General features: G+C 41.4%; 1 protein-coding gene across 1 annotated transcript in view; it reads left to right on the forward strand.

Moving 5' to 3' along the window:
- Nucleotides 1-935: 935 nt before the first annotated feature.
- The window catches only part of LOC309556584 (uncharacterized protein), a gene marked incomplete at both ends in the record, with an annotated part of 89761 nt that continues 62791 nt past the window's right edge, over nt 936-27905 (forward strand). Inside the window, one exon of the mRNA XM_082259024.1 lies at nt 936-1520. Coding sequence (XP_082115150.1) covers nt 936-1520 — 585 coding nt within the window. The remainder of the gene's footprint in view (nt 1521-27905) is intronic.

Raw genomic sequence — 27905 nt, forward strand, 5'->3', positions numbered from 1 at the left:
TGAAAAGATTTTTCCAAATAAACGAAACCAAACAGGGTTCCAGACCCAACACCACATTGATTGCACCCCTCAGTCTTACTCCTGAACCCCAAGAATTTGACTTTGAGACAGACATTATCGAGACATTGGAACAGCTATATAACAATGACACTCTCACTGACTTAGATTTGTTTACACAGCATTTAGCAACCTCCCCCCCGGTCCAACATTCAACATTGAAACCCAAATCAGTCTTTAACCCTTACCAGCATAAAGGCCCACATCTTACCACTTTTTACAATATGGTCTATTCCGACTTCCTGAAATTATGCAAACCATCTTCCCACACCCCTACCCAGTTAGGCACCCTTACACCTCAAGAATCAAAAGCCCTTTCATCCTTGATTAATAACAATGACATTATCATTAAAAATGCTGATAAAGGAGGAGGCATTGTCCTCCTGGATCGAGATTCTTACATCCAAGAGGCCGAAAGACTTTTGGCTGATTCCAACACTTACACTCCACTCCATAAGGATCCCCTTCCTGAATACAAATTGGACCTGAAGGCTATCATTGACCATGCCATTGAAACCAAAACTATAGACTCCAATGAAGCCTCCTTCCTCAATAGGATGTTTTATCGGACCCCATATTTTTACCATATTCCCAAGATCCACAAAAGTCTCACCGATCCCCCAGGCCGTCCCATCATTGCATCCATGGAGAGTATCACCTCTGGTCTCTCCTTATACATAGACCATTTTCTCCAACCACTAGCTCAAAGTTTACCTGCCTACATCAGAGACGGTACTCATCTGTTGGAACTACTGTCCCCCTACACATGGGAACCTAGTTATACCTGGATGTCTCTGGATGTTAATTCACTGTATACATCTATTCCACACCATTTCGGCCTTACAGCCCTAGATCATTTTCTCCATCTGGATCCTTACATGAGCCCCAAACAAGCCCACTTCATTCTGGAATGTACAAAATTTTGTCTCACTCACAACTATTTTAAATTTAATGATCAATTTTATTTACAAATCAACGGAACAGCCATGGGAGCAAATTTTGCACCTTCATACGCAAATTTAGCCATGGGGCTATGGGAATCCCAGAAAATATGGCACAACAACCCATATTCCAGACACCTTATCTTCTATGGTAGGTACATAGATGATATTCTTATAATTTGGGATGGACCCCCCGACATCATCCATAATTTCACACAACATTGCAACCAAAACCCCCACGGATTAACATTCACCCATGTCACCAATTCTGAACGACTTGCTTTTCTGGACCTTGAATTGTACTACATAGGAAATCAAATTCATGCCAAGAATTACTCCAAACCTACTGCAGGTAATTCCCTATTGCACTACAAGAGCTGCCATTACAACAAATGGACCAACAATATTCCTAAGGGACAATTTTGTCGGCTGAAGCGCAATTGCACCAGGCACGATGACTATGTAGCTGAAAGTCAGCTTCTAAAAGCCAAATTATTGGACAAAGGTTATCCACTCCCCCTGGTAGATCAAGCATATCATCTGTACCTCACAGATCCCCCTCCTGCCAAAACCCAAGACACATTTGATCAATCCATTCGTTTCACCACCAAATTCCATTACAAACACAAGACCATGGAACAGATTCTTCTAAAACACTGGCCTATACTCTTGGAGGACCCCCATCTCAAATTAGTCCTCCCAAGTACTCCCAGAGTCACATACAGGAAAGCACCCAACCTTAAAAACAAAATTGCTCCCAGCAAACTTAAAACCATTAAAGATGCCACCCCTAGGGTGTGCCTGATTCCTTTAACAGGCATGTATAGGTGCAACAAGTCTTTGTGCAAAACCTGTGCATATGTAAAACATGGTAAAAAATCATTTCATACACATAACAAAACATACAACCTCGCTGATTTTTTTCAATTGTTCATCTGATTTTGTAATCTATTGCCTCAGTTGTCCTTGCAACCTCCTCTATGTAGGACGCACGATCCGTCCCCTTCGACAAAGATTTGGGGAACACAGGAGAAAAATAGAGGAAGGAAAAGACAAACATAGCGTCCCCCGCCACTTTCTCAGACACCATGACAAATCTACCTCAAATCTTGAGGTATGGATCATTGAGCAAATATCAAAAGACCTTCCCGAAGCCGAAAGATTTCACAAACTGTGCGAACGTGAAACGTTTTGGATCTATTCCCTCAATACACTTTCGCCCAATGGGATGAACGAAGAATTGGATGTATCCACCATTCTTTAATTAGTCCCCTCTAAGGTTCACTTTAGGTAATCCATCCAGTGCTAATTTTTATTTATTTATTTATTTATTTATTTATTTATTTATTTTTTCCCACCCCCCTTCCTACCCTTCCTGCCGCCAACAATTCCTCATCCACTCACTGTCTAGCATTTATCCCTTGTCTCCACCGTATGATTATACATTCCATATTCATACCTCTTTCAGGTTGATATTCATCATTGTTCCCATTCCATCCATCTCATTGCATTAGTATCCATTTCCTGATTTTATACATACATGTATCAATATATACTATAAGAATTTTACATTATCACATACAAATATAATAATTTTTTTTTTTTTTTTTTTATTTATTTATTTATTTATTTTTTTTATTGTATATTTAGTCTCAGTTAATGATATGCTTATATCATATACAATTCTTTATTTATTTTGTTTACATTTATTTTTAATTTCCCATTTTTGATTTTTATTTCTAATTTAATTTCATTTTTATATTTTATTTTTATTAATATTTAATTTTATTTCCACATTTATCATTTCTTTTTCATTTCATCCCATGGTTTTTTTTTTTTCCCTCTAATTTTCCTCTCATTGTCTATGGCATTATTCTCTTCATGCATCGTATCACATGTATATTATTGTTTATTTTTATTTCTTACTGGTTTGACCTCTAGAGGGACCCTTGTTCCTCATACAGCCATAACGTAGAGTCATGTTTACTTTGATGGTAATTTAATAACTTCACCACCAGAGGGCATTGTTCCTCATACAGCTATAATGTAGAGTCATGTTTACTTTGATAGTAATTTTATAACTTCACCACCAGAGGGCATTGTCCCGGAACACATAAATTGGTCCTTCTCTTCCCCTTTTACATTTGACTTTGAAAAAGGAGCGCGCGCTGGTTTCCCACCACAGTGCGCATGCTCGGAAACGCGTCAGTCATTACGCCGGAAGATCCTGTGGACAAGCATCACAGCCACTGTGCGGCCCAAGCCTCCATCTCACTGCGGTTTCACCCTGCTGTCCAAGCCTCCATCTCACTGCTGTGACACCCTCCACTTCCTGCTGGACAGGAAGAGGAAGAGAGGAGATGATTACAGACCCACAGTGATGACTCCAAGCCCCAGCCTCCACATGGACACCGGAAAGGACCCATCTTGTCTGCTTATACTTACCTTGATGTAAGTTTTTATTACTTGTTTGCCATATTAAATCGCAGTCTTAACTCAGAGGCGCCTGTTTTCTCTTTTGTTTGTTGCATGTTTGGAGATCGCTTCCGCTCCCCAACAGGCTGGCCCTGAGCATTCAGACTATTTCCTCATCTCACCTTAAGACTTTATCATAGCCTTGATGTGCTATTATATGGACTATAGTTTTTATGTAGTGCTAACAGCTTGCGCCACTTGTTTCATTTCTTGAACATAATTAGCAGCTCCTGCGGGGGTGGTGCTACATATATATATATATATATATATATATATATATATATATATATATATATATACTTTAATTTATTTATAGTTATTTATTATATTATAATTTATGATTTTGTGTTTCAAAATTTATCATACCTGAGATGTTATAAAGGAGAACGCACAGTAAAAAAAAAAATCATATGTAAATAGTTGGTTTGGGCTGCTCGTCCTTAAGAATTACATGCAAAATAATTGTACGGCTTTCAGCACCTAAAATCGGAAACAATCATACCGCCAGGGAGGTTAAAAAAAAAAAAAATATATATATATATATATATATGGGTTTAGGTAAAAAAAAAAAAAAAAAAACATTTACTCACCTAGGTGGACCGATACTGCATCCGTTTCCCGCGAGCTCTAAGACCGAGAACTAAGTGATAGAAAAAACACTAACCACTATCGGTCTTCATGCTGCAGAGAGCTGGTGACATCACCTGGTGGCCCCATCCCTCGTGACTTCACTGACCCAGCATGCACAAGTCTGTGATGTCACGAGGGACGGGAGCACCCTGTGACATCACTGGTATGGTCCCGCCTATTCCCTATATAAGAACTGTCAAACTGCGGAACAGGCAGTCCGCGGGAAGCGTTTAGCGGAAGTAGCCAGGCTGCGTGCCCAGATAAGGGTCTGGTATTGACTTTGGGGGAGACACCATGCCGTTTTTTTCTTTAATATTTTTGATAGTTGGGAACCAGCAATTGTAACTGTGAGTCTTAAGTTTAATATGTGATTTGACAAATTTTTTCTTTAGAAATTTATTTTTTTCTTTAGCAAGATCTATACACGCTACAAATGCGCCACTTTACAGGCACATTAAGGGGACCCCCCAGGCACTATATTTAAAGGCATTTTTCATTTTTATTGTTGCTTTTTAAGCATCATTAAAATCACTGCTCCTGAAAAACCAATAGTTTTTACAATTATTTTTTTTTATTGATGCATGTTCCCCAGGACAGTACCCGGACCACTTTTATAGCCAATTACTTGCATATAAGCCCTCAAAATGGGAACTTTTGATTTTTCCTGTTTGCTCGCCGCCGCACCCGAAAAATAGAAAAAATAAAAAAACACGCCTCTTGAGACGCCACTGGCGTAATGAGCTGCTGGAGCTGTGACAGCTCTTTTATAGAATAGGGGCGGGGACACCAGCGGGTGGAACTGCCCCTTCTGACCTGACGTCAGTAATTTACTCACTGCATCTGAGCAGTGCATTATGGGGAGCTTGTGACGTCAGATTCCTATAAAAGAGCTGTCACAACTCAAGCAGCTCATTGTGCGAGAAGCGTCCAAAGAAGCAAGAGCTTATTTTTTTTTTCTATTTTTAGGGTGCGGCGGGCGACATGATTGACGATGGATTTACATCTGGGACATTATTTTTTTAATTTTTAATAAAGGACTTGTCAAAATGGGCTTTTTACTTTATTTTTTTAACACTTTTTTGTTGAATGGGTAGGGGTACCCGATATCTATTCACATAGGGGGAGGGCTGGGATCTGGGGGCCCCCTTGTTAAAGGGGGCTTCCAGATTCCCGATAAGCCCCCCACCCACAGACCCCCACAACCACAGCCCAGGGTTGTCGGGAAGAGACCCTTGTCCCCATCAACATGGGGACAAGGTGCTTTTGGGGGCACCCCAAAGCACCCTCCCCATGTTGAGGGCAAGTGGCCTGGTATGGTAAAGGAGGGATGGCACTCGCTCATTCCCCCTTATCCTGTCCAGCCAGGCTGCTTGCTCGGATATGGGTCTGGTATGGATTTTGGGGGGCCCCATGCCATTTTTTTTAATCAACTTTGGCGTGGGGGGACTGAGTGGGGGGGGGACCCCACGCCGTTTTTTTCATGTTTTTTATCTGTATTGCCAGGAGCCGACAATACATTACAGCCATGAGCAAGTTTAATTGACATTTTTTCCTTTAGAAATGTCAGTATTGCTGCAGCAGGCTCCATACATCGCACAGATGCGCCACTTTACAGGCACATTACGGGGGGCCCCCAGGCACAATATAAAGGAATTTTTATTTTTTATTGGTTCACTTTAAGCATCATTAAAATCACTGCTCCTATAAAAACGATTGTTTTTAAAAAAATGTTTGCATTGATACATGTTCCCCAAGGCAATACCCGGACCCCCATACACTTTTTGTGGGCAATAGCTTGCATTTAAGCCTTTAGAATTAGGACTTTTGATTTTTCATGTTCAATGGAGTTTGCATGTTGTAACAAACTTTCCCCCTGTTTCGCAGTATTCTGGTGCAAACCGAATGGGGGGGGGGGGGTTTAGGGGTGTTCGGCACATCACTTTTTGCAGAATGACTGTTGGTCAAAATTCCATGGAATCTGGGGATGTTGGTTTGATTTTAAACAATCCACAGTTTATACAAGGTGGAAGGATAATAAGAATGCTCTCCAGGAGTTGAGGGGAGAGAGAGATGGGGGAGATCCTCCCCTCCTTTTTTTTTTTCTTTCTCTCTTCTCACAGTAATTAGGAATAGTGCTTTCACGCATTGAGATAAAACACTCTTTGATAAGTTCATAAAATATATGGAAGGGAGGGATCAGGGGAATGGACAAGGGTAGTATATCCCTGGGTCTACCCCCAAATTTATTTATTTTTTTCACAGGAATTGGAAACTAATTGTATCCATCGAGCTTGTATACTTTCATGGGGTTTTTAATACATAGTAGGGAGGGATCATTGGGGATGGAATAGGTATCACGGTATTTTAGGGTGGTTGATGTTTTTATCTGCTCTCTTCCACTACACGGAGAGAGGAAAGTGGGGGATAGATAGGGGAACACAGTAAGTCAGGGTGGGAATGGAGTGTTAGCTACAGGGCCATCTTTCTGAATGGGCACGCTGGGCAGTTGCCCGGGGGCCCAACTTGCTCGGGGGGGCCCAACCTGCCCAGTGACCCAGCCCCAACCAAGCATTAGTCCAGATTTCCTTGTGCATCCAGCTGCCGAACTTAGCAGGTGGCAAGCGCCTGTCGGCCATGCCCTGCTGTCAGGCCACTTGGGCAAATTGCCTTTTTCAATAATTTGCATATTTAATCTCGTGGGTAATTGTGTAGGCAGGGCCCCAGTGCACTGCATTGCCCTTGGGCCTTTATTGCTCGTAAGATAACACTGGTTAGCTATAGGTAGCCACCCCGGGCCCACCCCTTTATAAATAATGATTGGATAACACCCTTTTTTCTCCTTCACTGGGGAGAGAAAGGGGGAGTTTATAAAAGGAGATTTGGGAGGAGGAGTAGATCAGCAAAGGTAGCCATACTTTAAAGCAGGGGTCTTCAAACGATGGCCCTCGAGTTGTTCAGGAACTACAATTCCCATCATGCCTAGTCATGTCTGTGAATGTCAGAGTTTTACAATGCCTCATGGGATGTGTAGTTCCGCAGCAGCTGGAGGGCCGTAGTTTGAGGATCCCTGATTTAAAGATTAAGGTTTGTAGAAAAAAAAAAGGTCAGGAATCACATGTATACTGTAGGTATATGGTTGGTTGTTTTTGCTACTTTATCTTTTATTTCTTCTTTCCCTTATGCTCTTTTCAGGAAAACTATATATGTTTTTAAGTGTTTTGTACTGTTATGGTTTATGTCCTTTGTCTTTTGAAAATTTAATAAAAAGAACTTAAAACAAGAAATGTAAAAAAAAAAAAAAGTTTAAAACAAAAAGTTTTTAAACATAATATACTTTCCTATCTATTTTCCAATGCTAGCAACATAGATTAGAAATAGTCAATGCTGATTGAGAGAGTAACCCCTAAATTCGTAGCAGTCACATCCACTTTAAGCCTGATTTTATAAAGGAAAATACATATAACATGTTTCTGCCCTGCCTACGGCTAGGTTCACATCTGTGCATTTACTTCAGGGCGCAATAGCGCAGGCAGAGAATTCATTTGAATGGGCTGCTGTACCTGCAGAAAATTTAGAGAAAAAGGTCCCCAACCCTTTTCTGAAACCGAAGCCGCACGAAAACCGCATGGTAATTTGGAATCGTGTGATTTTGCACATTTACACACACCAGAAAACATGCTGCATATTCTGATGTAGGAGGGTGCTTTTATAGATTATTGGCACCCCTGCATATCTGCTAAACAGTTTAAGTGCCTGTGGGTGTGGGAATGCGTGCAATTTACACGCAATTTACACTGCACCCACAGTAGTGTGAACCTACAGTAGATTTCTAAACTGGATAAATCTAAATAAGCCGCTACAGTGAATAGTATACAGTAAATATACTGCTATTGTGTGAAATAAAATGTGAAACTACAGCCTCACAAAGAAATCTTTTATACAATAACTTAAAAATAAACATTAAATAATTATTACATAGTAATTATTTATCATGCAATAAAATGATTATTATTATTATTATTATTATTATTATTATTATTATTATTATTATTATTATTATTATTATTATCATTATTACTAATATTAGTTGTTATTATTTTTAATAGTATTATTATTATTTTTATTATGTGAAATAATTAATAAATAATAAAATATAATAGTAAATTACATATTTATTAATTAAAATGAAATAATACTTTACAAATAATTAAAAAATATAATATAAATATAAAATATAATATAAATATAAAAAAAAACATTAATTAATAATAATTTATAATAATAAATCAAATAGATAATTAAAAAATTAACCATTTTCTTACCAGGCTATAGCCAAAAAACGGCTTCAGCATGGTACTATAGTTCTGAAAGGGCGTTCATAGATGTCCTCCCAGAACCCTGCCCCCAATGCGCCTCCTCCAACAGTGCGCATCGGACACTCTCTGTGAACGCTAAGTCCTTTGGATACAGCTGATCACCGATCAGGGTAAAGGGCCATTTACAGGACCTTTACCATGTGATCAGCTGTATCCAATCATAGCTGATCACATGTAAACAGACTTGCTGGTTATTGGGAGTCCTTTCTTCACACGCTGTGTCTGTGTGAGGAAAGGAGTGCCAATAACCTGCAAGCCTGTCAGCACAAAACTTACATTGAAGATCAGGGCACTGATCAAAAAAATTCCTGATTATCAGTGCAGCCCCATCAGTGCCAATCAGTGCTGCCTATCAGTGGCCATCGGTGCCGCCTATCAGTGCCCATCAATGCCGTCTCATCTGTGCAGCCACATCAGTGACCATCAGTGAAGCCTCATTAGTGCTGCCTATCAGTGCCCATCAGTGCCACCTATCAGTGCCTATCAGTGATGCTTATCAGTGATGCCTATCAGTAATGCCTCATCTGTGCAGCCATATCAATGCCCATCAGTGCAACCTCATCAATGCCCATCAGTGCTGCCTCATCAGTGCAGCTTTATCAGTGCCCATCACTGTAACCCAATCAGTGCCAATCAGTGCTGCCAATCAGTGGCCATCAGTGTCGCCTATCATTGCCCATCAGTGCCGCCTATCAGTGCCAATCAATGCCGCCTCATCTGTGCAGGCACATCAGTGACCATCAGTGCCGCCTCATTAGTGCCGCCTATCAGTGCCACCTATCAGTGCCCATCAGTGATGCCTATCAGTGATGCCCCATCTGTGCAGCCACATCAATGCCCATCAGTGCAACCTCATCAATGCCCATCCATACTGTCTCATCAGTTTAGCTTTATCAGTGTCCATTACTGCATCCCCATCAGTGCCGTCAGTGCTGCCCTATCAGTGGCCATCAGTGTCGCCTATCAGTGCCCATCAGTGCCGCCTATTAGTGCCCATCAATACCGTATCATCTGTGCAGCCACATCAGTGACCATCAGTGCTGCCTCATTAGTGCTGCCTATCAGTGCCCATCAGCGTCACCTATCAGTGCCCATCAGTGATGCCTATCAGTGATGCCTCATCTGTGAAGCCACATCAATGCCCATCAGTGCAACCTCATCAATGCCCATCAGTGCAGCCTCATCAGTATTGCCTCATCAGTGCAGCCTCATCCATGTACATCAGTGCCCATCACTGCAGCCTCATCAGTGTCCATCAGTGCATTCTATCAGTGTCCATCAGTGCCCATCAGTGCATTATATCAGTGCCCATCACTGCAGCCTCATCAGTGAACAAGAAAAATTACTTATTTGCATAATTTGCATAATTGCCTATCCTACCCACACCTAACAACTATACCTCCATTTTCTCCATCAGCTCATCCCCCACAGTTTTTGCCTTTTGTTTCACTTGACCCTCCCTTCTAGATTGTAAGCTCTAACGAGCAGGGCCCTCTTCTTCCTCCTGTATTGGATTGTATTGTAACTGTATTGTCTTCCCTCATATTGTAAAGTGCTGCGCAAACTGTCGGCGCTATATAAATCCTGTATAATAATAAATAAAAATAATAATAATTTTATAACAGAAACTAAAAAAAAATGTGTTTGTTTTTTTTCCGGTCTTTTTTCCCAGTGGTGAATAAATATCGCCAAAAGAAAGCTCTATGTGTCTCAAAAAAATGATAACATTTTAATTTGGTTACAGTGTTGCATGACCCCCGCAATTGTTATTGAAAGTGCAACAGCACTGAAAGCTGAAATTTGGTCTGGGCAGGAATGTGGTGAAAGTGCCCATTATTGAAGTGGTTAAATAATTATTTAAAATTAGCCCAAATATCCTTTAAGCTTCTTATTATAGCAGTGGAATCAAAGTTAACAAGTTTTCCTGTTTTCTCAACTTTTCTTTACAATAATTGCCAATCAGTGAAGAAATCCCGCCAAACCTTCATGATCCTCCATTGTAACACATATTCCCCTTGCAATTTATTTTTCGGAAGTCCTTTAACGGTCCTGCAGCTGTTCCACTGACCCATGCTGAAAGGTCTAGTGCTCGAATTACAACTAAAGGGAGCTAAGGAGGATTAGAGCTGTTTTTCCTAATTAATATCCTTTCTGTAAAAGAAAGGCCATGGCAAAGGGAAGAGTTTTCTAAAGTTGGTCTGGACATTTAACCACTTTACCACCGGAGGATTTTGCTGTCTTACGTCTGGGCCAGTTTTTGCGATTCGGCACTGTGCGACTTTAACTGACAATTGCGCGGTCATGCAATGCCGTACCCAAACGAAATTGACATCCTTTTTTTTTTTCCACAAACAGAGCTTTCTTTTGGTGGTATTTGATCACCTGTGCGATTTTTACTTTTGCGCTATAAACAAAAAAAGAGCGACAATTTTGAAAAAATAACAATATTTTTCACATTTTTTTTATATGAAATTCCCCCCCAAAAAAATGTAAAAATCAAATTTTTTTATCATTTTAGGCCAATTTGTTTTCTGCTACATATTTTTGGTAAAAAAAAATCGCAAAAAGCGTATTTTGATTGGTTTGCGCAAAAGTTATTGCGTTTACTAACTAAGGGAAAGATTTCTGTCGTTTTTGGTGTTTTTTTTTTTAACGAGTAATGACGGCGATCTGCGATTTTTTTGCGAGACTGCGACATTGCGGCGGACAGATCGGACCCTTGACTGACATTTTTGATACTTTTGGGGGTACCAGTGACATTACTACAGTAATCACTGCTATACATACTGTATGCACTGTTACTGTAAAAATTACACTGGCAGGGAAGGGGTTAATTTTACTGGAGAGGGAGGGGTTAATGTATGCCTGGTGCTTACTAACATGTGTGGGGGAAGGTGACTGAGTGACACAGGGACAGATCGCAGGTTCAGCTATGCTGAACCCTGCAATCTGACCCTGCCTGTCACTTAGGAGATCCGCCCGCTTTGTTTACACAAGCGGGCGGATCTCCACACTCGATTCCCCGACGATCGGGGGAGAGCGGTGGTGATCACCACCGCTCCTCTCCTGGCCCGACTCCCGCTGTGACTGAATACAGCGGGAGCGAGCCTCCGGTGGCGCGCGCGCGCCGCCGAGAGGGGGGAATGTCTGGCGACGTAGGTCTACGTCGCCAGACATTATCGAGCCACTTTGCCGCAGTAGAGCTCTAGTGAGCAGCGGTAAAGTGGTTAAGGAGCCCCTTTTTTATAACAAAAGGATCATGCGAATTTCTGATCATTTTTTTCACTGGTTGGCAATTAAAATGCATGTTAAGAAATGTAAATAGGCCCGCGCTTAGGAATATATTATATGATGTATACTCATATATAAACCGGAATAACTGACTAAAAAATAACTGTAAACAATCCACAGAAAGTGGGCTGCTGCTGATAACAAGGTAAATACCTTGAAAGCTATAAAGGAATATAAAGATCAGCGCTGCTCTTCATCAATAAATGTAAAGAATATCATGTGCCAAAACTTGTAATTCTCCTATATTGCGTGAAACTTTAAAATTATATGATTATTTGTTGAAAAAGTGCATGTGTTATCAGAAAATGTGCATGTGTACATAAATATGTTATATCTGATGTGCAAATATCATCTAATTAAAAAAATGTGCCAAAGTATGACAATTCAAAATTGCATCTATACAATCTTACAACTCTGGTAATAAATACTGTGCACATAAACCAATCAATAAAAATCTTCAATAAAAATATTAAATAAAGCGCCAAGTGTAAGTCCTTACATGGCGCTTTTCCACTGCATGGAACTGAACGGTTCGGCTCGCTTTTGCGCTTTTCCACTGCATGGTACCGCATGGTACGGTGCTGGAACGGTTCGGTACGGCGGCGCTTTTCCACTACATGGAACCGAATGGTACGGCTCGCTTAAACAGTACCACCTCGGTTGTGGTTCCAAGAGGGTCGTACCGGTACCATATCCCACAATCCTTTGCATGCAGCCTTGACTGTTTGTCACTACTAGCCACTGATTGGTCAGAGAATCGTTGTTATCCCACCCACTTTACTTTAGTGTAAAAACAAACTGTACCAAACCGTACCGAACCGTTCCAACACCGTACCATATGGTACCATTCAGTGGAAAACCAAACCGAGCCAAGCAGGGCCAAGCAGGGCCGAGTGGAGCCGAGCTGGTACTTGCAGTAGAAAAGTGTGAATAGTCCACAATGATAGTGTTCCAAAATTACTCCGAAAGTGCTAGTGCTCAAAAAAAAAATTAAGACAATCTTCATGCTCCACTCTGTGCTCCCCTCTTGTGTACCCCACTCACCAGACAATGGACGAAATGAGCATAGCTGGTGGATAAACACTGAGGTGCACACCCCTATCTGTCTTCCTGGTAGGGTCAGGTATGTTCCTTCCTGGTAAGGTCTAGGTCTCCTGGATATCAAATTCCTATGTACTCTCCTTATACAAATGGCTCCCAATGTAGGTATTCATGTAGGTAGGAAAAGAAAACTCCATAGTGTAAAACCATATAGATGTTAATTAAATGAAATAAAATACGCTCACAGTTAAAAAATCAATCTGTTCTGCTTCCTGGAATCTTGTGGTGGACGCCGTTCCCGTTTGCGTTCCAACCACCAGAAGTGACCGGACGTGACGTCAGACGTTAGGTGCTAGCTTTACGTGTTTCGCCCCTCCCACTGGGCGTCCTCTGAAGTTTAAAATGCATGGACTGAATATTTAAAAAAGCTGATTTTATGTTTTCACTGAAATGGTAAACAAAATAGATCAGTGCTATTCAACACCTAAACAATACATCTTGGTAAGGCCCCTTTCACACTTATGCGACACGATTTTACCGCAATTTTGTGACACAATTTTGACGCGACTTTGCTGCGATTTTGACGCAATTTTGAGCAATGGCTCAGGGCTATAGACCTCAAAACGCATTAAAATCGTGCCAAAGTAGTGCAGGAACTACTTTGAAGTCGGTGCGACTTCAAAATGCACTGATATGAATGGGGCTCATTGAAAATAATGGAAAACGACTTGTCATGCGATTTTGCAGTCCAAAATCGCAGGACAAGTCACACTAGTGTGAAAGGGGCCCAATGGCAATAAGTGCAAGCAAAGTGCCCAAGAAATGTGCAAATACACAAAAAAGTGCAATGGTACCACAAACTGAATACATTTAAATACATTATTCAGAAGTTTAGTGTAAAACCATGTAATATATATATATATAAAAATGATACACAATATTAATGCTCACTAGTGCCAAAAACACGAACAAAGGTGCCACCGTTATTGTGCAAACAAGTACACTATGGGGGAGTGTCTTGGATTGTAATGTGCGCTTGATGCGCAAGTAACTCTATTGTGCTAATAAGTACACTATTGGATATTAGCCACTTCAGCTCCGGAAGGTTTTAATAACCAGGCCATTTTTTGCGATTCGGTACTGCGTTACTTTAACAAAAAATTGCACGGTTGTGCGACGCTGTACCCAAACACAATTGATGTCCTTTTTTCCCCACAAATAGAGCTTTCTTTTGGTGGTATATGATCACCTTTGCGGTTTTTAGATTTTGTGCTATAAACAAAAAAAGAGCGACAATTTTGAAAAAAAACTCAATATTTTTTACTTTCTGCTATAAAACATTCCCAATAAAAACATTTTAAAAATCAAATTTTTTTATAAGTTTAGGCCAATTTGTATTCTGCTACATATTTTTTGGTAAAAAAAAAAAATCCCAAAAAGCGTATTTTAATTGGTTTGCACAAAAGTTATAGCGTTTACAAACTACGGGATAGATTTTTGGACTTTTTATTTTCTATTTTTTTGTTTTTATTAGTAATGGCGGCAATTTGCGATTTTTAGCGGGACTGCGACATTGCGGCGGACAAATCAGACCCCTAACTAACCAGTGACAAAACTACAGTAATCAGTACTAATGCACTGTTACTGTATAAATGACACAGGCAGGGAAGGGGTTAACACTGGGGGTGATCAAAGGGGTTAAATTTATGCCTAATAATGCTTACTGACTGTGGGGGGGGGGGGTTCTGTGACAGACACAGAGATCAGGGTTTCAGCTTAACTGCAACTCATGATCTCTCCCTGCCTGTGTAATCAAAGAAGACGGGTCTTCTGTCAGTTTCTATGAGGCCAGTTGGACCACAAGCAGGTGGACTCATAAAGGAAACCTTGTAAGGAGTATTCTTTCTCACTTCCAATGACTAGGGAAGTTATATTGCAAACGTCCTGAGTAAAGAAAAGAAAGACACAAAAACATTGCGTTTTGTAACGTCCAAGTGTTTGCTCCAAAATGACAGGCAATTCTTATCTGTATTAGGGAAAAGAAAACAGGAGAGCTACCAAATAAGTGTCCATTATGGGCTTACATACTAAGGTGACCAAGTCCCAGCATAACAGGTCAATATGTATATATATATAAATATATGTATAAGTCAGGGCCAAAGATTAAGGTCACTAGTAAAAAGCAACCAGACGTGGTCTGGCTCCCGCTGTATCTAATCACAGCGGGAGCGCGGCTCTGGCGGCGCGCGTGCGCCACCGGATCCACGTACACATGATCACGTAGATCTACGTGATTATGTGCAGCCGAGCAGCCCTGCCGCAGTAAATCTGCGTAGGGCGGTCGGCAAGTGGTTAATATATGCCAAGCGCAATTAATCCCGTTGTGCTAAAAAGCACAGTGTTTAGCTCTTTTGTATAAGGTAATGGAGCGCGCTCAGCAGTACCCAGTAATAGACACACAGGCTGTTATCACATTGGATGCTCGATAGAATGTTGCCTAAAGCATTGAGCTCAGTTTAGTTATGGGACAACACAGGGATGAGAGCAGGAAATGATGGCTTTACAACATCAGCCATTCCAAATGTACAGTCACATGACATAAGTTACTCACATAGAATCAGCCAATGACATACCCGTATACATTCAAATATACAATAGAAAGGGGGAGTAGACAAATGTGAACAAGCAGAACAGTATGCACGGCTTCCCTCTGTTGGTGCATGGAAATCCAGGCACCGCAGTTAACAATGAAACCCACGTGTAGCGGAATTCATGCCAAACACTACACAACTTAACCAGCGTGTAGATCCGTGAACGCTGCTCTAATCAAACTCGTGCATGTATTCCCACCACTACTACTGGCATGAATCCCACTCAGCAAGGCTCAGAGAACAATGCCTAATAGGATTATACCACTGTTCCCATAGACGTGAGGCTATCTGCAGGGAAAGAGCCAGGCTGTTGCCACTATGGTGATCAGGCACAGTAGAAAGACATGAGCATGTATCCCTTCATAAAGGCAGATAGATATCAAAACATATTGACTTCACAGAGCAAACTTATCCCTGCCAAGCAAACAAATCTGCACATTATACAGGGGCCCCCACTGATGGTCATATCCTTGTTTATTTTTTTTGTTTATAGCGTAAAAAATAAAAATCACACAGGTGATCAAATACCACCAAAAGAAAGCTTTATTTGTGGGGAAAAAAGGATGTACATTTTGTTTGGGTACATCGTCGCACGACCGCACAATTGTTCCGTTAAATTAATGCAGTGCCAAATTGCAAAATAGGGCCTAGTCAGGAAGGGGGCAAATCCTTGCGGTCTTAAAGTGGTTAAGGAGCACCATAGGCCAGGATACATTACCTGGAGCTGGCTGACCACTTGTCTTCAGAGGCACTTCCACTCACATGCATATGATCTCTTGGTGGAATTTTTGATTTGGTTAACGGCCAATTTTCACATATAAAGCACAGCGGTGACCCACTTTCCATTGTGGATTATTTCAGCTCCACTACAAATAGTTTGTTGTATTTGCATGTGGGAAAGCTGGAGCAACATCTTTTCACTTAACACATTGAATTGTGGAGCACTGGACTATTTATGAACTTTGTGCACCATTTATTAGTTATCCTTTTTTGTGAACAGATCATGGCTATTTATTCACAAAAAAATTATTTTTGATGTAATTCACTTGATACAACATTCTAAGCAACAAGAGTTTTACTTATCTAGTGATACTTTGCCATTTGAACATTACTGGAACCATGCCCTGTGGTCTGATGAGACCAAGATAAACTTATTTGGTTCAGATGGTGTCAAGCGTGTGTGGCGGCAACCAGGTGAGGAGTACAAAGACAAGTGTGTCTTGCCTACAGTCAAGCATGGTGGTGGGAGTGTCATGGTCTGTGGCTGCATGAGTGCTGTTAGTGTTAGCACTGGGAAGCAACAGTTCATTGAGGGAACCATGAATGCTAACATGTACTGTGACATACTGAAGCAGAGCATGGGCCGCAGGGCAGTGTTCCAACATAAGGACCCCAAACACACCTCCAAGACGACCACTGCCTTGCTAAAGAAGCTAAAGGGTAAAGCTAAAGGGTAAAGGAGATGGACTGGCAAATCATGTCTCCAAACCTAAACCTTATTGAGCATCGGTGGGCATCCTGAAATGGAAGATGGAGAAGCGCAAGGTCTCTAACATCCACCACTTCCATGTTGTCATCATGGAGGAGTGGAAGAGAACTCCAGTGGCAACCTATGAAGCTTTGGTGAACTCCATGCCCAAAAGGGTTAAGGCAGTGCTAGAAAATAATGGTGGCCACACAAAATATTAACACTTTTAGATTTAACATTATATTTTAGGGGTGTACTCACTTTTGTTGCCAGCGGTTTAGACATTAATGGCTGTGTGTCGAGTTTTTTTGAGGGGGCAGCAAATTTACACTGTTATACAAGCTGTACACTCACTACTTTACATTGTAGCAAAATGTCATTTCTTCAGTGTTGTCACATGAAAAGATAAAATAAAATATTTACAAAAATGTGAGGGGTGTACTCACTTTTGCGAGATACTGTATGGTGTGTTGCTTCACTTTTTTGTTATCCTGAGAAAGACAAGCTTGTGGCTCGTTGAAACGTTGATTAAAACCGTTATTGTGCGTTCACCTTACAAGACCCGTGAGTGCCACTTTCTTTTTTGGTTTACATGCGCTGATTTGTGTGCGGTGGCAGCCATTGGATATCATATATATATATATATATATATATATATATATATATATATATATATATATATATATACTAGTGATCGACCGATATCAGTTTTTCGTTGTCGATACAGAAATTTCGGCGAATGCATATCTGTATCGGCCGATATTGGCCGATATTTTTGTACATTTAAAAAAAAATTGTATTTATTTTTTTGACAGGTACTTTTGTTGAGGGAGAGACCCCAAACCCCTCCTCTGCACTTAAAAGCATTCAAAACGCCAAGTTTGGCTGTTTTGAATGCGGTCATTTTTTTTAATTTGGCGCAGAGTTTTTGCATGGAGACCCGATCAGAGCCGAATGCGGCTTTGATTGGGTCTTTGGCGGCCGTGCAGGCTGGTTTCCCGGGTCTCCTGGTGGGAGGGGAGACCTGGGCGAGCTGCGGAAGGGGGTGGGAGAAGGGGGGGATGTCCCCTCCCGCTCCTTGTAATGAGCATCGGTTGTCATTACAAGACAGCCGACCATCGGCTATGGATACCGGTACCGGCGTGATGCCTCTAGCTGCAGGCATCACTCCGGTACATGCACTTTCCAAAATATCGGCAATATCGGTAACCTCAGGGGCCGATTCCGATATATCGGGGAAAGTGCAGATCAGCCCCCGATATATCGGCTTTGCCGATAATCGGTCAATCCCTAATATATACTTTTTACTGTATGTTGTATTTCTATAATATTCCCTTTTAGGAAAACACACTATGGCTCCTTGGATAATCTGGGGTTAATAATGAGAGGATATTTCTATTTCTTATTAGGAAAAAAAACACAACTTCAGCATAACAGAAGACAAAATAATTAAACATTTTATAGTAGGAGAAGTTGCTGGCAATTTAGAACAAGAAGCTTCACTGAGCATGAGTTAAGTGGCCTGTAAATAAAATTGTAATTATACCAAATGCATTTTTATTGAAGCATATATCATTATCCCCCATTTAAATTATTCAGTGATTCATAAGGAAAAGCAGTATGTATAACTAATCTGTTAAGTACAAATTCTTTAGAACTGTTATAATTCTTGCCTAGACCAAAAGCAGTTATTAGTGCTTCAATAATGAACCCAACATGTTCCCCAGGCTGCCTCCAGACCATGTCAACCTTTGCAAGTACTAATATCCATCCAGAGATCTGTACTTCCCATGTAAATACAGGAATGAATAATTAAAAGGGTAAAATGAAAATAATAATAATAATAATTGGATCTTGTTGTGAATTAAAGTGCACCCCTGCCAAGACAAGGGCCCCTGGGGCCAGACAGTTTATTTCTACAATAATATTTTCATAAAATTATATGTGTTTTCAACATATTTTAGGTTATAATTTAAACAAGCAAAAAATTGGGGGAGCAAACCCTGAACATGTATATCTAAAGCCGGTGCAGCTATGGACCAAGCGACATGTATAGTAAAAAAGAATAGCGCACACATGCAAAAGAAATGACTATCAAATATGGAGACAATCCATAAATAAAAATGGGGATTTGGTCCCACCATACGGCCATATCGTGCTCAAGCCCACCACTACATCAAAGTACCCCATTATCAGTGGGTCCTACACTATCCATAAAAAAGGGGTGAATCCAGCCTCTCTAACCCTTGGAGACAACACTCCTTGCTGGGATGGATGTGCTAATGCACTACAAGGGACTCCTCCTATATCTACTTGATAGTGGACACTGATAGAGTACAGGTGTGTGTGTGTGGGGTGCTCAACCTCAGAAGTCTGGTCAGACCAAATACATAATAAACAAGCAAAAAATTGGGGGAGCAAACCCTGAACATGTATATCTAAAGCCGGTGCAGCTATGGACCAAGCGACATGTATATTAAAAAAGAATAGCGCACACATGCAAAAGAAATGACTATCATATCTGGTCAGACCGAATACATAATAAACAAGCAAAATATTGGGGGTTTATTAGGTTATAATTTACCTATTAAAACCGCATTTGTGTAGACATCTGTAACGGATCCTATAGTCTCTATGAGAGAGATTCGTGCAACTTCTCCCTAAATCCCACCCAGTCAAAGTAACACCAAGAAGTGAAAATAGCTCCCAATCCCCCAAACATGAGTCGAGACTTCATGAAGAGGTAAAAACGAACTCTTTATTGAACAGTCACACAGAATTTATATACAGCATGGACAACCCCTTCCTGATCAAATTACCACACGCAGGTCAGGGGTTGCCTGATTACATTATAATATGCAGATGAAATTGTATACAGAATTAACCTGAACTAATTGTCTAGCCATCTGAACTGAAGCAATGTAAGTTCATTAACATTTCTAAGGAAAAAGACCACAAACAGTATTCTATTTCCACTCAGAAACTCAACAGATGACAATGGTTCAATCAACCTGAGCCAATTAACTTGCAGACGGCCATCCTCAAGCTCATGCAATACAATACACATTGTCCAACAGATGGGTAAATCAGCCTATTCAATGATGTCTGGAAGACAGGTGGTTGAGCTGATGACATTAGCATCTGTCACAAGAAGTACACATCTAAGCATGGCCTTGATTATTTAGGAGTTACAGACTTCATGGCAACAGGCCATTGGTCTTACAGTGTAAAGTGGGACCAAATCTTCATACCTCTTGAGAGATATTGTTGATAACTATAACTCTCCTTTACAGGCAAAACTCTGATTTTGTCACAACATCCAATAGGTTTGAAACTGCTGCTGGGTGTTGCCTTTGGATGTGATGTCAGCTTCCCCAATAGACTCAAAGCTGTCAAATGACACTTTATAATTTTCCCTTTCACTAATCCCTTGGCAGCTACATAAAAAGTTATGTAGGGAGGTGAGGAGCTAGGGGAGGGCTATGCCATGGCAGGATGGAGGGGGCTGTGCTATGCAATTGATTCTTGCTGGAGTGGTCAAACCCCCTAGCAAGTGAATAAAAAATGGTTTATGAAATTAAAAAGCAGTGCAAGTAACCATTTAACCACTTGCCATCGTCGATATACGGCAACAGGTTACTGCTAATCGCCGTACCTGTAAGGTGGTTTGCAGGAGCGATCCTGGCAGCACCCCCCATTCGCCAGAGGGGAAGCTGATTCACAGGACCGGCGGCCACGATTGCCGCCCGGCACCTGCGATCGCTCCCCGTGGAGAGAGAACTGCGGTCTGCTGTTGTAAACACAGCAGACCATTGTTCTCTTAGGAATAAATACAGCGCTCCTGTGATCCTTCTATTTAGGATCACAGGTCTCTGTGTTGATTCCACAAGCCCAACCCCCTCACAGTTAGAAAACACCCCCTAGGCTCACATTTAACCCTTTTATCTCCCCTCAGTTAACCCCTTCCCTGCCAGCGTCATTACTGCAGTAACAGTGTATATTTTTAGCACTGATTACTGTAGTAATGTCACTGGTCTCCCCCAAAAGAATCAAAAATTTCAGTTAGGGGTCAGATCTGTCTGCCGCAATGTTGCAGTCCCACTAAAAATCGTAGATCGCTGCCATTACTAGTGCAAATTATAAAATAAATAAATAAAAATAACATAAATTGTGCAAATTATAAAATAAATAAATAAAAATGACATAAATTGTGGCACCACCCCTACTGTGCAACTGCTGCCATCTTGGCAACCAGTGGACAAACAAGGGAAGAAAAATAGCTGCTGCCATTTTGGTGACTGGCCAGCGGGGATCCACGTATTTCTAATTTCTGGTTGACCTCACACAGGTCGGATGCGGACAGCCAAAGGGTCAGTTGTGGCCCAGGGCCATAAAATGCCCAGGCATGGTAAAGTGCCTCTAATGGATGATGAAATACCTGAACAGCAGATTCACTTTGCTCACCAACAACCACAATTGAATAGGTGGGGTGGCACTAAAGTTTTGTCTAAAGGAATAGAAGTCAAGGCTCATCCCCCTTGTCTGGGTCTACTTTTCAGTTTTGGCCAAGTGCATCTTTAAGCCTGACCACTTTTAGATTGAGTTCCAGCTGTATTAACCACTTCCACAATATGGTGTATTTACGTTGCTAGTTTGACGTAAAATACTGGGGTATATTGGCATAACCCCAATATATTTTTAAACAGTGGGTGGCCGGCTTTCACATAAAAGTGGTCCCAGTGGCAGATTCGCCATGGGATCACTTTTATGGGCGGCGTGAGAGGTGCCCACCCCTTTCCCGCCACTTCCTGGGTCGTTTTCCCGAACCGTCGGTAGCAGGGAAAACGATCCGATCCTTTGTAGATGTGATAACTTTTGCGCAAACCAATCAAAATATGCTTATTTGGATTTTTGTTTACCAAAAGTATGTAGCAGAATACAAATTGGGCTAAAATTATGAAAACATTTGATTTTTATTTATTTTTTTTTTTTATATAGCAGAAAGTGAAAAATACTGCTTTTTTTTTTTTTAAAAATGTCGCTCTTTTTTTGTTTAAAGCACATAATCAAAAAATCGCACAGGTGATCAAATACCACCAAAAGAAAGCTCTATTTGTGGGAAAAAAAAGACAATTTTATTTGGGTACAGCATCGCACGACCGTGCAATTGTCAGTTAAAGTAATGCAGTGGCGAATTGCAAAAAAATGACCTGGTCATTAACCACTTAAGCCCCAGGTCTATTTCGGACACTTTTTGTAAAGTTTAAAGTTAGTCCAGTAAAGTTAGCCCATTTTTTTTGTATATTGTGAAAGATGATGTCACGCCGAGTAAATAGATACCCAACATGTTACGGTTTAAAATTGCACACACCCGTGGGATGGTGACAAACTACGGTCAATAGAAATCTCAATAGGCAACGTTTTAAAAAATTTTAACGGTTACCAGTTTAGAGTTGTAGCTCTTAGAGTGTAGCTCTTTTTTTAAAATTATTGCTCACTCTCTGGCGATCGCGAGGATACCTCACATGTGTGGTTTGAACAGCGATTTCATTGGCGGCTCGACTTCCATATGGATTTTCTTTCATGTGCGAGTTAACGGGGAGCCTACATTTTTTTTCCTATTTATTTATTTATTTTTTTAACTTTAGCACAGGTTTTTAAAAAAAAAATAAAAAAATCTGATCACTTTTATTGCTGTCACAAGCAATGTAAACATCCCTTGTGACAGCAATATGCAGTGACAGGTACTCTTTATGGAGGGATTGAGAGTCTAAAAGACCCTAGACCCCTCCACTACACTTCCATGTATTCAAAACGCCACAAACGGCATTTTTGAATACACTCATTTTTTAAATTTGCCGCCTTTAGCAGCAGAGTAACCCAGACGTGACGTCATGGACGCCGCCTCCAGGTTACGTCATCGTAGACCCGATCGAAGCCGCTTACGGCCTTGATCGGGACTCCATCCAGCCGGTGGACGTGTCGACTGGGTGCTCGGGTCTCCCGGTGGGACGGGAGACCCGGGCAAAGCCGCAGAAGGCGGCGGGAGGGGGGGATGTCCCCTCCCGCTCGCCGGGGTAATGACCGAGCGGCTCCCGAGCCGCATAGGTCGTTACCGCCAGAAAGCCGACCGCCGGCTCTAAACAACAGTACCGGGTTGATGCCTCTAGCTCGAGGCATCACCCCGGTATAACACTGCAAAGTCAGCCGACGTAGCCCTACGTCACTTTGCAGTAAGTGGTTAAGAGGGCAAATCCTTCCGATCCAGAAGTAGTTAAGCTCTACTACACTGCAGAGTGCATAAGGATCATGGGAAATGTGGTTCCAAAACATCTGGGGTGCCAAGGTTCGCCATCACTGCCCTAGACTGTTCAATGGCCAATTGGACTTTTGCTGTGTGCCTGGCTGCCTCTGCACTGTTGGGGGAAAGAGCCAGTTAAAGGAGTTGAAAAGTCAGGAAGGTTTTTTTACCTTAATGCATTCTATGCATTATGATAAAATATCTTCTGTGTGTAGCAGCATCCCCAGTCCCACTAATACTTACCTGTGCCCCCTCTCTGTCCAGCAATGTCCATGAATCTCTCGTCTGTCCTGGGACTCCCCCTCCTGATTGTCTATGATTACAGCCACTGCGGCTGTCAATCAAAGTCAGTTAGCCAATCGGGAGAGGTAGGGGGCGGAGATGAATGGCAGCTCCATGTCTGAATGGACAGACGGAGCTGCAGCTCGGCTCGGGTGCCCCCATAGCAAGCTGCTTGCTGTGGGGGCACTTGATATGAGTGAGGGGCCAGGAGCAGCGAAGAGGGACCCCAGAAGAGGAGGATCTGGGCTGCTCTGTGCAAAATCACTGCACAGAGCAAGTAAGTATAACATGTTTGTTATTTAGATAAAAAAAAAAAAACAAGACTTTACAATCAATTAAATATCAGCATCTCCTGTAGGGGTAGTGCTACATGTAAAATCCATGTTTTCATTTAAAGCAAACCAATGTTACATTGTCTGCACAATTTAATATTGTTGGGAAATTATTTAATTTCTATTATTTTATTCAGAAATTGCCTTTGGAAAACTATAGGGTTGGACCTGTATGTTTAACATTTCAAAGCCAACTTTTTTTTATTTTTTATTTAATTTAATTTATTTATTTATTTCCATTTTTTTAAAACAGCACCCAACTCTTCTCTTCTCAACCTTTACGTGTTTGCACACTTTACTCACACACAGATAGGGCTCTGAGTGCTAACTGCAAAAACACAGCTTCAGCACCACGGACAGCTCCAGGACAACCTATTCAGAGTTCATGATGAATTCTGGGGAAATAGCTAAATGCGCAGATGAAATGTCTGCTGCTCTGCCTGCCAAAACATTTATATTTCTGTCTATCCATCCTGAGATCTCCACAGCTCTGCCACACAGCACAGCCTTGTCTGGTAGGTAGAAGACCTGCATTGGACACTGTCAGGTCTTGTGCCTCCCTCAGCCTCTAACTGAAAAATTAAAAAAAGCAGGACACTGATGCGCTCTTTTCTCTGGGTACATGCACAAAAATCACCAGATCTCAAAATGTCAAAATATCAGTGCTACAGGACCAACCCCAGAAGATGCTATGTGTGACGAAATGCGTAGGACCGGGTCTACGACGCTGACATATTTACGCTATTCTTACCCGATTGGTCGACTCCTTGTTGGACCTGAATGCACGAGGAGAAGCCCGCGGGAACACCACAACATTTGTTTATATGCCAATTTGAACCTTGGATTTTGTAAGTGCAATAATTTATATACCGATAAAAGTGTTATCCTTTTAATACAATATGGGAGTGCTTTATATTTTATAACTGTTGGGATTCAATTTTATAATCTGAGTGGTTTTCATCTACATGAATCGTGAGAGGTTTATCTTTTCATGCTCCATCAGACCACCTATAATCTAGCGGCCATATAATCTTTTTAAAGCTCACCAGATTGCTTTAAAAAAGGCCTGGATTCTTTCCTGGGTGTACATAACATAAGTGGGTAATAATATTTATAGGTAAAGTTTATCAAGGGAATATCGGATTGCCTCTCAGGGGATCAGGAAGGAGTTTTTTCCCCTGCTGTAGCAAATTGGATCATGCTTTGCTGGGTTTTTTGCCTTCCTCTGGCGGGTATTGGATTGTGTATATGGGATTTTATGGTTGGGTTTTCTCTACTGTTGTTTGTTTTTTATTGGTTGAGCCAGATGGACTTGTGTCTTTTTTTCAACCTGACTAACTGTATAACTATGTAATCTGGTAAGTAGATTCAAATGATCACTTTGGGTGTGAAGTAATTATTTTTCAGTCACCCATTATTTCGGCAATCATCTACATCTGTCATCACCGGTGGCTCTTTCCCTGCTGTAACTTCTTCTGTAGATCTGGTGTTTTTATTCACCTCCTTTGGACTTTTTCAAATCACAATTTATCATACTAATGTTCATTTGTAGATCTAGCGCTGCACTCTTTTGTCTGTATAACTCATTCTGTTGCTTTTCCTGCTCACAGTCTAAGCTCTCCTGTACAGGGGACAGCAAAAAAAAAAAGCTGATACCAAGTAAAAATCAGGTACTTACTATGCTTGCAAAAAATATAAATGTAATGGTTTGTCACTCTTACTCTTACCTCTCCTCCAATCAGCATGTTTCTTGAGAACATATGAGGACTGCAGCAAAACAAAACCCTGCTGTAACACACCGGGTGATGAAGCCCAGAGTGTAGAGGAGGGCCTCACTTACAGCTCTGGCTCAGGAGCCCTGGTAAAGTAAAAGGGAATGCCGGAGCACAGAGTGGAACGCGTGCCTGGTAAGACTTTTGCTGGAGAGTGCTGGTGCGCGTCTGGATGTGCAGGAACAGCTGGCTTTTGGCACGCTGGCAGAAGAGCAGGAACTGATGACAGTCCAAGTTAGCAACTAGCAGGCAGATCAGACACAAGCGGCAGGCAGAAGAGTAGTCAGAAGTCAGGCCGGGTTCGGTAATGGCAAGGCAGATGAACAGAAGGATAAGGCAGAAGCATAATCAAGGGTCAAGCCAGGGGTCAGTACAGGCAGAGTTCAGGCAAAATCAAGAGCAGTTTGAGATGGCAACACGTGAATAATACAGGAACAAATGCTTCAGGAACAAAAAAAAAGACCAAACAGCACTGACACAAGGCACTACTGCAGTTTAAATAGCCTGCCTGGCACCGATGCGCACTCGTGCATGCGCACACGCACACTCGAGAACTTGTGTGAACAATCACGTATGCGCACCCACTAAATGGCAATGAACAGGGCTTGCAGGAAACATGCACCTGTGCACATGCATGCAGAGATGTATAGTAACTAAGTAGAACTACTTCACTACTGTACTTAAGTACTGAAAGGCAGTATCTGTACTTTCCTGGAGTAGAATTTTTTTCTCCTACTTCCACTTTTACTTCACTACATTTTTTCAATGATTTCAATACTTCTACTCCGATATTTTTTTTTTTTTTTTTGCTGCATAGTTACTCGTTACAATTATAAAAATTACCACTGCCAGAACAGTAGATGGCAGGTTTCATGAAGCTCAAAACATGTGTATTATCAGCGCATACAAAAATAAATGCTACTGTATGTATAAATACTGCGCTAACCTTATAGAATTAAACCCAGAAAATGCACGTGCTGTAATGTGATTAACCTTCAGTGATAAATAAATATTAAATATTAAATAAATTGTTGAATATATAAACAATGAACTCCAAATGTGATGTGTCTTCCACTAAATTACATGTGCAAACTTAAGAAATGGTGCAAACATATGACTTAAAAATGAATGAAAATTGACATAAAAAATTCCATAAAATTTTCAATAAATATACATCAGAGGATAGTCCGTGGAAAGTTCTTTAAAGTGCAATAAACGTGCTCAAAAACAGTCTCTATTGTGCTGGATGGGATCGTGCGTGCCGGTGATTCTTACAGGTTCTACCACTCTGTGCCGGGTGAAGTAAGGTATCACACTTACCGGACGGTGTGGATTCCAATGGCGTACGCCTAGTGGAATCTAAAACGCTTATTGCTGCTGCTCCTCTATATGGATACCAAGGTGGACGTTCTCTTTATGGATGAAGGATGGACACTCAGCATGGAAGAAAGAAAGATATGCTTCTCATAGTGCAAAAAGGTTTTCCTTTAATTGAACTTGCATAAAAAATCTCACATCAATCTTCACAAACACTGTCCATGTAAAAACACCATAAAAAGTCCCCCGATCAAAAGCTGCAGCTGATGCTAAAACTCCCAAATGGTAAAAAACACTCCAAATAAAACGTAGGTGACACAGCAAAAAAACAGCACCAATGATCCCCAACAAGTGTACCGGGGTAAAGTGCAAAAGGATAGATCGCTATTGAGCTCCTAGTTCCGCCTTACGGCTGGGTAACCATAGGCGCTGGTTCTCTCCGCTCTCCTCGCCGAACCCGGAAGTAAGAGTCTCGGTGTGCGGTCCAGCTCCTGGCTCAAAGCGAGGCAACGTGCGTGCCAACGCTTTGAGTTGGCACGCACGTTGCCTCGCTTTGAGCCAGGAGCTGGACCGCACACCGAGACTCTTACTTCCGGGTTCGGCGAGGAGAGCGGAGAGAACCAGCGCCTATGGTTACCCAGCCGTAAGGCGGAACTAGGAGCTCAATAGCGATCTATCCTTTTGCACTTTACCCCGGTACACTTGTTGGGGATCATTGGTGCTGTTTTTTTGCTGTGTCACCTACGTTTTATTTGGAGTGTTTTTTACCATTTGGGAGTTTTAGCATCAGCTGCAGCTTTTGATCGGGGGACTTTTTATGGTGTTTTTACATGGACAGTGTTTGTGAAGATTGATGTGAGATTTTTTATGCAAGTTCAATTAAAGGAAAACCTTTTTGCACTATGAGAAGCATATCTTTCTTTCTTCCATGCTGAGTGTCCATCCTTCATCCATAAAGAGAACGTCCACCT

This window comes from Pelophylax lessonae (genome assembly GCF_965119305.1).
Source record: "Pelophylax lessonae genome assembly, chromosome: 5".
Lineage (NCBI taxonomy): Eukaryota > Metazoa > Chordata > Amphibia > Anura > Ranidae > Pelophylax > Pelophylax lessonae.